The 12,267-nt window shown below is 38.8% G+C and overlaps 1 protein-coding gene across 1 annotated transcript in view; it reads left to right on the top strand.

Moving 5' to 3' along the window:
• PRKCE (protein kinase C epsilon) overlaps window positions 1–12,022 on the top strand; it is a 303,251-nt gene extending 291,229 nt beyond the window's left edge. Inside the window, exon 15 of the mRNA XM_086628712.1 lies at window positions 11,876–12,022. Within this exon, the coding sequence (XP_086484838.1) occupies window positions 11,876–12,022 (147 nt within the window). The remainder of the gene's footprint in view (window positions 1–11,875) is intronic.
• Window positions 12,023–12,267: the final 245 nt, after the last annotated feature.

Below are 12,267 nucleotides of genomic sequence, written 5' to 3'. Positions count from 1 at the left end.
TGACTTAAGGATGCCAGCAATGTGTCCTCTTCCAGTTTTACGCTGCAGCAAAGGCTTGAAATAAAATCATTCCCAAATACAAAATTCTAGTCCTAGCCAATGATTGTGGGTTACAACTGGAGTCAGTGAGCGCTGGGAATTTTCCCTCTCCCCTAAATGAGTGAAAAACTGGCAAAATTTTGGCAGCCCTTTCTCGATGACTTATGACAAGCCGGATGCCCACAGTGTTTGGAAACTGGGTAATAAATAGCAAATACAAATCAGCAGCTACGGACTGTGCAGCTGTCCTGTTTGCACAGGCAAACAGGCAGGGGCCGCACCTGCCTAGTGGGTAGGTGCCTCGCTGAATGGCTCCCGAAAACGAGTTCAATTAGAGAGGTGTGTGTTTAAATTGCTGCAGCCACCATCTGCTTACTGTGAAATATGGCTGGAATCCTTAAAGAGGGACCGCGTTTCTGGAGAAAACTTTCAAATATATTAGCCTGAAACGTAAGTTTTATAATCTCAGGTTTGTTTTCGTACATGACTGCTAACAGGCAAAGACCTTTTTTTCTTTTCAACGAGGGATTTTTAACCTGGTGTTGGGAAGTCATGATACTGTTTTGGTGGGGTTTTTTGGCACGCCTCTGTTTTTTCGTGACAGTGGATTGTATCATCATACGTGCAGAATTATGACTTTGCCTTTACGCTGTGGGGAAGAAGCCCTGTAAAATGCAGTATCATTCAGTAACACCAAAAGGAAATTAGGAAATTACAGGCCAAGTAAATTTCTTTTTGTATAAATGTTCTCTCTTTTCAAGTTTGCTTCAGTGTGAATGTCCCTCTTTAAGGTAAGGCCTTCAATATGGGGAAAATGTCAAGGTAGGTCCATTTTTAGGCCTAATAACCTTGAGGTGTCCCTTCAGTTTCATAATATATTTCCATTCAGTCATCAGTGCATGGCAATGAGCATTTAGCAGATGGGCACGCAAGGGGCTATACTGCATGGTTTTGCATGAAGTGTTACTGCTTAGACGAAACACTGGGGAGTGATCTTGAGACCTCAGACCCTCATGTACCATTGTTAAACATTGCACATCGTGTATTCCCCACTTGCTGCAGGCATTTCAGGCATAGGAAAACAGTGGGCTTTCTTCTGAGACTGACACCAGTGATTAATACTGGTGTACACAAAAAAAAGGTTCAGAAACAGAGCAGAATCTGTATTTGCCAGAGTGGTTAACATATATCCTTTAGAAATACTAAAGAAAAATGGATATGGACTTTCAGGACAGCTGTTTTATTGCAAACAGCCATAATGGTTGAAGTCCAACACGCTTTTTTTGCATGCTGCCCCTGCCGCAGGGTATCATGAATTACAATATTTAATGTCAACTGGTTTCTAAAAGTTACACTTTTCTACTACTGGTTCAAGTGTTAGCCAGGTCACTGCTGATTGAGAAGTATTGGCTATTGGCAGGCAAGGAAGTTCGAGATCTCAGTTTAACTTGCAGTAGACAGTTGTGAACAGCAAAACTGCATGCAACGTAACTCATACCAATTGGTCTAGCATATGGCTGGGCAGGGCAGAGACATCTGTTACACTTCTGCCTCTTCCCTCAGCAAAGTAAAGGACCTTGATTTCCAAAGCTTCAACTAGCTTGGTGCTTTGTACAACCACTAAATTTGCTCAGAGTGTAAGTATTTAGCTTTTGAGGAGCTCATGTGCAGCTTGTATTGCAACTTAGAGAAACGAAGAGTAAGTGAGCTGGTATTTTTAAGGGATTTCAGTGTAGTTTGTTTGAATGAACAAGGTTCTGTTTTCCCAGAATTTGCTCATTCAGTCAGTCTTATTTTTTGGTTTTTATTCTCTTCAGTGTTAGTGCGTGCAGCAGCTGGTTTTAGCTGTGATTACCACAACATGAGAATTACAGCAGTTTGAAAGATACTTCCCAGCACTGCAAGTTCCCAAATATTTATAAGTTAAACAACTTTTATTATGCTTCTTTTGATTCTGTACTGTGGATCCGTCAGTATTTGTTTGGTTTTGTTGAGTCCTGGTCTTACAGCACTAAAATCTTTTCATACTGAATAATTAGGTACATTTAACCATCTGTTAAATGTACATTGTTAAGTGATGCCCGTTGGGATGGAGCAATAAGCAGCCAGAGTGTTCCTGCTTTCCTTTTGGACTTCCTCGGAATAAGACAAATTCTGTTTCACTTTTTGGCTGCTTTAATTTCCAGTGCTATTTTCAGAAAATAATCTAAACTATTAAGTGAAATCATCTTATCATGGTTACTTACAGTACATTCTTAAGCATTGAAACAAAAATATTTTATATTAATGTATATAATAAATAATATTCCTAGGTTGGGCCTGTTTCTGATGTCATTAAAAGCCAGTGGCAAAACACCAGGTGATTTAAGAAGCAGTAACATCTGGCTCTTTATCAGACAGTGGAGAGGAATTTATCAGAAAAAAGCGAAGACCCATTTAAGACTGGCAGTCCATGACTAGTCCCGTTCACAGCTGGAGTCTGGTGAACTTAGTATTAGAAGAGCTTTGGCTTTGGGTTTATTTCTCATGCAGAACCTTTTGTATTAGCAATGAGCGTAAAATTAACAACAGTGTCTTACTAGGATGTTCATCCAAAATGGGCACCAAAAATTTGTCAATGTGTGCGTTCGTAGCTCAGCATACGAGTGCAAAACTTAATTCCTTTGACATATACACTAATGCAGATGATGGACTGAAGCAGCTGATGTGTAGACACTTATCTTCAGTAGCAGGACAGGGAAGACTCTTTAAGTGGTAAGGAATCCTAGCACTTCATTAACTGCTGCTTTCCTGTTGTTATGCTGCTGTGCTCTTGCAAGGGATTTTGTTACTGTGGAGGCACAGACCTTGTACTGGTCCTCTCAACAGCATGCTCCAGGAGCCATATGCTTAAATTATGAGGGACGAGAGGAACACTCAGTCTAGATATTTATGAAAAACCTTAAGCGCAGATCTTCTGCCTTGAGTTGCATGCCATATTCATGTTTGCAAAGGACCTACAGAACAATGATTCCCTCTGCTTAATTATGGAGTATGGAAAAGGAGGAGTTGAAGATCATGACTGCCTACGACTCTCTGAAGGACTGTGTTTATATTTTACAAGAACAAGAAGAAAAAGAAATTGAATTTGTGCTCTCAGGTCCGCTATAACAGCTCGAGTTCCCAGCAAGACGAGGTTCGCACTGTGCAAAAAGCTGTATAAGTGAGACAATCAGGCGATCATAGATAATGACAGAGAGATCACAATCCATGTGTAGGAGAACAAAACTAAGAAGAAAATTAGATGCATAGGGAGGAGAAAATCGCTCAAGCTCAAAGCAGATCAGTAGCAGAACCAAGAATGAAACCCGTGTCATTACAAACTCTGCTACGTCTTACTGCGCTCTTTTAATAAAGCTGTGTTCCAAAAAAGCAGTTCCAGTATCTGGAGGAAAGGTGGAAAGTATGTATACTGAGATGCAGAAATAGTAGGCATTCATGAATAATTGTGCAATGCCTTTTTCTTTTTCAGTCTGTAATTTGTATGAGTATGTATGTTAGTTTAAAAAAAAGAAAGCAGCTTCAGCTGCTTTCTAAAAAGTCGCATATATCTTTATTTTAATCTCTCTTTGGAAAGGCTTAAAAATAATCATTAGAGTTCAAAATATGATCTCTAACAATTTAGGAGTCTTAGAATTAAACCATCATTGTGTGGCTTTCTCCATTTATATAAAGTGAGACATACTATATCATTTTTCTGTATGAAAGCCTGTCATGTGCATCATCCGTGTCAAACTAAAGGCTTTATTCTTAATGAGCTAGAGATGATCATTAAAGAGTACGAGTTTCCTGAAATGTTTTGAAGAAGACAGTCTTGCCAAAAACTCTGTAGCATTCCTGCTCTACCACCTGTAGTGCAAACCATTCTAGTGTGTAGCTAAGTCTTGGAATGATGCTCCCACTGTACGTGCTTGCTATTACCTTTCATGCTGTGGTGTTTCTTTGCACCCAGTGTCACAATGCACGTGACCATGCCTCCTCGATGGAGGAGGGGCTCAGAATCACAAGATATTGCTATATATTTATCATTTCATAACATATTCAGGAAGGTTTTCATAATGTGTTACTTTTTTGTAATTGAGATAGGTGGCTGTAGGCAGAATAAAACATTGGAAAGTCAGTCGATTGGTATTTTTTCAAGATACATGGCAGAGATAAGAGTCTTGGAATATTTCATTACATCATTCACCTGTTCACTAGCATCAAATTCTCCTTTATTTATTCCTTGTGTTTGTGATTGCTTAAAGAATGGAAAGCAAAGTAAATCTATTCATCTTTTATAGAATAAATCTGGTGAAATATCTCAGTGCACTGCTAGACTATCTCTATTTGGGTAATTTTTCAGCGATCTATGGGATGTCTCCTGGAAGCCACTGGAATTCTAGGGACGTGCCCTAGACTTACCAACTCTCTTGCATCACTTTTTTTCTCTTCTTTGCAAGTCAGCTCCATTTTCTGGGCATAGCCAGTCCTTTATGCTAAAGTGCTAGTGGTCAGGACAAAAAGGCTTCTACACATGTATTTGAGGACTCACCAGCAGGTGGTTTAGCATGTCACAGATGCACCAGCTCTGACTTCTGTAACTGCTGTAACAACAATGGTTAAAATGCAATTTCAGGAGAACACAAACTAAAACTGACTAATCTGGGATGCCTGCCAGGCTGTAAGAGGGGTGGTGACATTGGTGATCATGACCTTAGAGCAGTTGAGGATATCAGTGGAAGCTTGCCAAAATAATGTGAATTAAAGAGAGGCCACATACAAAATCTGCACTGCAGAGTGGATCATAAAATTTGCAATAGGAATTGCATTGTGCAGATGAAGAGTATTTTCATATGATTATTTCATTGCTTTCTCTTCTCATTTCCTCTCCATCCCAAGAAGAAATATAAAATTGTTTCCCATGTAGTTAAACCATCAAAGAAACCTACCAAAAGGGAAAAATACAGTGTAGAAATTCAGAAATTGGCACTCTTCCCCTCCAATTTTTTTCACTCTAAAAAATGCATGTATTTTACCATAGCGCAGCTTATGCCTAGTGGTTATGTCATGATTAAGTCCAATGGAAGCAAGCCCTGATAAGGTGGACAAGATGGATCTTGAGGATGAAGGACTAACCACAGGCAGGAAGCTGTGGTGCCGACTTCCCCTGCAGCTCCTGTGAATTCTATCTCCATCGATGTTTTGCACAAAGATAACTGTTGTGCTTTAGCAATCAGGCTATGAACAAAACAGGTTTGGTATATATAGCTTTAGTGCTGTGTTCTCATTCATGCTAAAACCATACCCAAGCATGGCCATGGGGGACCAGGGTTTTACAGCAACTTCTGGGTGAGGTTCATTGCCCAGGCTGTGAATACAGGCTGGTTGTCAGTGAACTTGCAGAGCTTTGGTTTTGTTTGCCTTGCTGTTTGTTTTGCTATGGTCGTTTTGGGGTGTAGGATAGGAGAAAGGCTGTGCAAAAGTGGAATACTACGGCTAGCATCCTGGCCGTGTAGTCATTAAATGTTTGTACCCCCTAATTGTTTAGGTTATTTCTCCTTCCTACTTGACCCATTTCACATTCCTAGGTAAGACACATACTGTGTTAGTGTAAGGGTGGTTTCAGTTTACTGAATCACAAATGGTCCCTTTTAAAATTCATAGTTCTGTGATTTAGCTTGGAGTTTATTAAATATTTGTGTACTTCCATAGCAGATTAAATTGTGGACTGCATAGGTTGGCATGCTTTTCAAATACTGTTTCACTCTGTTAACGTCTTTGTTGAGTGGGGTTTTTTTCCACTTCTTTCTCTTAATTTGATGTCCTTTACATCTAATGAAAGCGTAATCCAGGAGCACAAAATCTCACCCTCTCCTTGGAAGTAATGAATGTTGGTATATTTGTAAAACTACTTGGATTCGAAAACTCCTTTTTTTTATCATAACCTTCAGTTGAATATGCTGCAGCTCATGTTTGGTGTGTTGTAACTCTTCCATATGTGAATAAAGCAATTAACATGCTGAAAAAATTTAATAACTTAAGTTATTTTGATAACATGTATTTTGTATCTTCTCAAATAAGACATCCTAGGAAATACTTCTAGTACTGATACAGATTCTCAGAGTGTGCAAATACTGTGAAGAGGCATCACCAGGATAGGCAGAAAGACAAGCCAGAAGTGTTCTGCTTCTCAGCCCGTTTCTTTCACAGTATTCATATTCAATTTCTGCATATACAGAATGAGTGATGTGCAAAAGTGAGTGCTCATTACAGTTGGTCTCAACTTTTTAAAAACTGCTACACCTTTATGAAAAGAGATCCAATCGTTGATGCAAAGTGATCTGTGCCTGTGCTGTGGTTTTAGTTATCATAATAAAGAGAGGTGAATGAGAGGACCGCGATATGTGAGGTTAGCCACATAACCTTGTGCTTCAAACCAGTTTGTTTGATGTCTTGAGTTTCCATTTGTCTTGAACAAAATAATCTGAAAATCTTATCAGTGAATAGGTAAATACAAAATACTCAATCTCTGATCATCCTAATGTAAGAATTTCTTCTTGATGATACTATGTCAAATGTGGGAATCATTTATGTCTTACTGAAGCAAAATTCTAGATGAAATTAAAGGATACAGTGTAATACGTATGAGAAGATGCCACTCTTGCCGCATGTCCCATTCTGCTGCACTGCTGTCCCATGCCCCTGTAGCTGCACATGGAAAGCTGCGGCAGCTTCCTGCCCAGACTTGATGTGCTTGATGCGTGTTTGATGTGCTGCTGATACAGCCAGGTGCTGCACTGAAAGGGTTTTCTGGTACAGCTTCCCAAATGAGTTACAAACTCCAGGATTTCACTGTGGGCTTCAAAATATATGAAGAGGCATCCAGCACTGCTGTTGTCAGAAGATTGCGGTGGGGTAAATTTAAAGATGTTTCTTTCAGTGATATTGGCCTTTCTAGGCCAATCTGCTTCTGCATTTCCATGAAAACCCTAAATGAGCTTTGAATATATTTTGTGTCAAAAGGTCTACTTACTGATATCATAGCACAATCATTTTTTCTTCCAATATGTTAGTTCATTGTTATAATATTCATTTCTGTCCTCACTTGTATTGGCTGTCTGTTCTGGATCAGCTCCTCATTCTACTAAACTAAACAGAAATCCATTGTTTTAAACAGATTTCCTACAATTACATTTAAACGGCATGTTGTGAATTTGTAGGAAAATCAGACTAAAATACAAAACCCAGGCTTTTGTGGCAGTGTTGTTTTCTAGCCACCGCCTCCATCTTTCTTTCACCTCCTCTGAGTAGCTTTTGAACCTGCTGCACAATTCCAGCCCAATTTAGTGGAGCCATTGAGCTTGCAAAGGACTTGGAAGAGTTTCGGTGATTTTCTGCAAATTAAGTGAAAATAAATAATGGAGCTGAGACAGATGCCTCTTAATGCCTCCAAGCTGGAGAATTAATTTAATCCTTGTTGGGCAGAAGAGAGTCCACTGAGGCTCTTGGCCTCACAACATGGCTGATGGTGTGCCCAAGGTTTGCTGAGTTCCCTGGTTTGGAACACCCTCTGTCAGGTGCCTTCCTGCAAGGGTTTCTGTGGCTTTTCAGTACCAGAGGCTCCTGTCATTCACAGTTGGTTCATGTGATTAATGGGACGGAATGGCAAGTTCTAACTTTCCTCATGTATTTTCAGTGATCAGAACATCAACGTAGATTTCTTTTTTCACTGTTGCAATTCATATACTGTCATTTAGTAATCATTAACAGACAAGGTTGGTAATCCTTGATACTGGAACGCTTATTAAGCATGTTTTGGAGTTTTTTTTAAGCTTGAGTCTGCAACTGCAGGTAGAAAATTAATTTTTCCTTGAAATCATAGTTAAAATAAAACCGGTTAAGAAAACCACTATTTATTGTGTGCTTATTAATAGCATATAAAGTTCCTTTTAATATTTTAGTAGTTATATAAAGAGATTTAAGAAAAAACACATTTTGTCTCATAAAACAATATTCCTTTGTCCGAAGTTGTACAGACCAACTAGGAAAGCTGATTAAACGGTGTTTTACAAAGAGATAGGCTTTTGAAATTTCCAGTATCTTTAGCTCTTTGAACAGAAGCAGTGATCTTTTAATGGAATAAAACATGATTTTGACTTAAAAATTGCTGTCCTTGATGGGTAGTAGGTCATGTTAATATTTATTGATTCAAGGGATTCTATTTCTGTACCGTGTTACATCTGCTCAGATCATATCACCCATATGATGCAAGTCCACCATGTCTCCCAGGATAAGCAGGTCACACTAGGTCAATTCTCAGACGGGCGACCTATGAAGCATTTACACTCATGGGTAAAAAAAAAATACAAATGATCAACTAGCTGGCACATTTCCTGCACAAGAGGTAGTGAGTCACTTCCTTCTAACTATCAGAGATACCGTGCTGGTGGAGAAGCCATCTTTCAGATGAGGTTTAGAATTAGAGTCATGTCATTTTTAGTCATGAGAAGTGCCGTGACACTGTTGTTGCTCTTTGTCAGAGGGAGATGAGCTGCCCACATGGTGCCTGCAGTAGAGCAGTTTCAGTGCACTGTGGAATTCCGCATCTATTGTTGGAAGCTCTTGGGTAGCTGCTGTGCCTCTGCTCTTGTGTAGCATTGATGCATGCTGAACACAGGGTGTTTCGGTAATCTAGAGACAGAAAAAGTAGCACCTGAAACCTAATCAAATTTCCATGTGTTTGGGTGGACAGCTGTGGTTTGGGGGCTTCTTTTTTTTGTAATAACCCTAGTTTCTTCAGTCATCTGTAACTGAGAAGTATTACCTGGAAAAAAGTTTGAAAAGTTAAAAATAACATGTCCCAAAGTCTCAGGAGTTGCAGTCTAAATAGAATCCCATCCATTTAATTACTGCATTTTTAATGATGCACTTGCCAGCAAATCTAAAGATTTTTCCTTTTCTCTTTATAATTTTTTTAATGATCAAAGTTGGATAATAGCTGCATTCTCTTTCCTTCATATACTCTCATTACCTTGCAGATCTTCTTTCTTTTCTCAGCCTCTCTGTTTGGAGATGGCCCCAGCCCTTCATACCATCATCCTGAGCCCTCATGCTGCAACTATATGTTGGTTCCTGCTGTTGGCCTGTAGAGCGTTCACAGTGCAAGTACATTAAAATAGCAATAGTAGCAGAAATGTGGCCAGACCTGTTTCGTCTGAGCAGATGGGGCCTTGCAAAATAGTCATAGCTTCAGGAAGAAAGTGCCTAAGTTGCTAAGGAGGGTATCTGAAACAAATCTTTCTGTTGAAAAGAAGCACTTGTTATGAACTCTACCTTTTGTCTTGTATGGCTTAATCTGCTTGCTTTCATTCCCTGTGATTTATTTAATCTCACTTCATCAGTTTGTTAGTTAGAGGCTTGTCCGTGCAATCTTAGGTTGCTCCGTACTTGTCGTGTTAATGAATTGAGTGATTTACATGTATGCTGCCAAAAAGATGTGGAGTTGTTTACAAATCTGAGAAAGTAAAAACCATTTCCTTCTTTGGTCTTGAAGGTATATTTTAAGACATGCTAGGCTTTTTAAATCTAAGCAAATACTTTAGGTTGTGTTTTCAGAAGTGTTTGGGATTCGAAGTTCTACTGGAAGTACAATTATTTTTAAGCAGTAGGATTTAGGTACACCAGTGTTGGAACAGTTTTTCAGATATACTCATCTGCACACTTTTTCACCTAACACCTTCACAAATCTTAGTCATGGTTTTCTGAAAAATGTTGCTGGGGGAATTAAATTTATTAATTGGGAATTAATTGCCCCCGATAGGCTTTGAGGAATTTGTCATCATATTCTTTTAGCTTCAGCAAGGAAATAACACTTTTCACAAATATATTCAGTATAAAAACCTGAAAATAATATATACTGTATTTGTTCTCAGCTAGTCCAGAGCTTATGTGCCCTGGATAGCCAGTGGTTAAAGTGTGAGTCTAAGTCACGTTTCTCTTGCACATAACTACAGTTCTGAATTTGAATTCTACTTTCTACAAATATTCACTTACCTCCTTTTGCTTTAGTGACTATTCCTGTAGCAAATTCATTGTATGAGTGTGTGAAAATATAGTAGGACATGGACATAGTTGCAATGTAATGCATTTAAAAATTCATATGAAATTTCATATTTGCCCAAATGACTGGGAAAAAACATAAAGCCAAAGCGATGTCCCTCACCCTTTGTGCATTTTGGATTATACGGCTCACGTACACTTTTTGTCCAGTCTTTATGTATAAAGTAAATATTACAAATGTAAACAATATAAAATATATATATATGTATGTCTGTTAAGTTATTCCTTTAACAGACATCTGTCTGTTATTCCTTTCCTTTTGATGGAATTTTGTAGATAGAGGATGTGGATTTTTGGTTGCCTGCACTTAGAAAGTACTTGGTTAGAAGTGGCGATCTCTTGTGTTTATATAGACCTTTTTTTCCCTATATCTATAAAGTTCTTAGAAATAATGTGAGTGAAGGTTGCTATGACCATTTTACAATTGTGAGAAAGAAAGCTATTTGGTTTAGTGCCTCAGTAGAGCTGATGAACAAAATACGTTTATATATGTATTTTATAGGAAAATTTGCCTACGTTGAAAGAAGGCATACATCCCATTTGGAATACAATAATTTACTTTATGATGTATCACTTTATGATTTTATCATTGTACTTTGCAAGTCAAATTCTGTTTCTGGTATCTAATCTCAGACGTGCAGGATGGACACAAAGCTAGTTTTTTTTTCAATGTGGCAGTGTGCCTCCAATAAGTATTACTCAGGTAACTGTTAGATTTCATGAAACGAAGAGGCAAAGTGTAAAGGAAAATGCTTGTTCGATTGCTTCTCTTGTGCCAAACCAGTACATGTCTGAAATACACTGCTAACATGGAAGACACAAACAGCGCAGGTCTCAGGGGAACGACCACGGGGAGTGCTTTCCCCTGTAGCCTTAGATTTTTTTACATATTAGTGGTCACAGATAGTCACTGTTGTGAACGCCTTGAGGGCAACGAGTCGGCCTCCCCAAGGCTGTCTCTAGTTAATGCATCTTATCCCAACCACAACCTGTACAGTTGCACTTTATTGACCCAGCTTCGCTGAGAGCGAGGTGCTTTGGACTTCAATGGAGAAATCCTGATGCCATTGAAATAAAGAGTTCTGAGGTGGATTTCTCTGGAGACAGAATTTCACGCTTTGCCGTGATGCTCTGAACGACGTTCGGCTGCATTAGGAAATCTGAGTTGCCAATGTGGAGCTCAAGGATTTTGAACCGAGAGCTGTTGCAAGGTCTACATCTGATTTTAAAGCTGAGTGTAGCCATATATAAAGAAACAGTTAACTTAGAGTTGAAACAGTAGGCTCTATTGTGGAGAAATCAATTAAATCAGCTCACTCTGTGCCTCTGAAATCATTATGTTCAAATCTAAGAGGAAACAGCCGTACCGCCTACTATGCCAAAGCCTTTTTTAAACTAGTCCTAATCTCAGCTTCCTGCTTTATCATCATACTGCTATTCCTTCGCCTGTCAGAGACCCATGAGTCTCTGGGAACTCATTTACAGTACTGCTGCTGTGGCCTCTCCTGAACTCATTTATAGTACTTGCTCCTGTAGCTTCTCTCATACGTCTGTTATTCTTTGTGTGAAGCAGCTCCTCTTTTATTTCAATCATTCCAGAAAATTCAGCCTTTCAGGGGGGATGGAGAGGAGGGAGAGCACTTTTTATTTTACTGTGCTGTTTTACCATTCACCTTATTTGTATTTTTCTTCTCAGAAAACCAAAAGGGATGTAAATAACTTTGATCAAGACTTTACTCGAGAAGAACCAGTATTAACGCTAGTGGATGAGACAATTATAAAACAAATCAATCAAGAAGAATTTAAAGGGTTCTCTTATTTTGGAGAAGAGCTACTGCCATAGACAACGTTAGGCTGACAGATGAATGATGCTGCAAGAAGTGATTCCGAAGAGATCGTGAAATTACTGAGACTCAGTAGATCAAGAACTACTTCTCTTACCCTGAGCCCGTATCCTCAATTAAAGTATATATTTATTGTTTTTTTCCTTTAATCTTCTGACCTGAAAGCACTCTTAATTTCTGTCTCACAAAGCAATGCAAAATAATTTTGTATCAGAAATTGTAGATGTAACACACTGCCGTATAT

Source organism: Tauraco erythrolophus, chromosome 2, assembly GCF_009769465.1.
Source record: "Tauraco erythrolophus isolate bTauEry1 chromosome 2, bTauEry1.pri, whole genome shotgun sequence".
Classification (NCBI taxonomy): Eukaryota; Metazoa; Chordata; class Aves; order Musophagiformes; family Musophagidae; genus Tauraco; species Tauraco erythrolophus.
The sequence above is the reverse complement of the archived record's forward strand: the minus strand, read 5'-3'. Positions and strand labels throughout refer to the sequence as shown.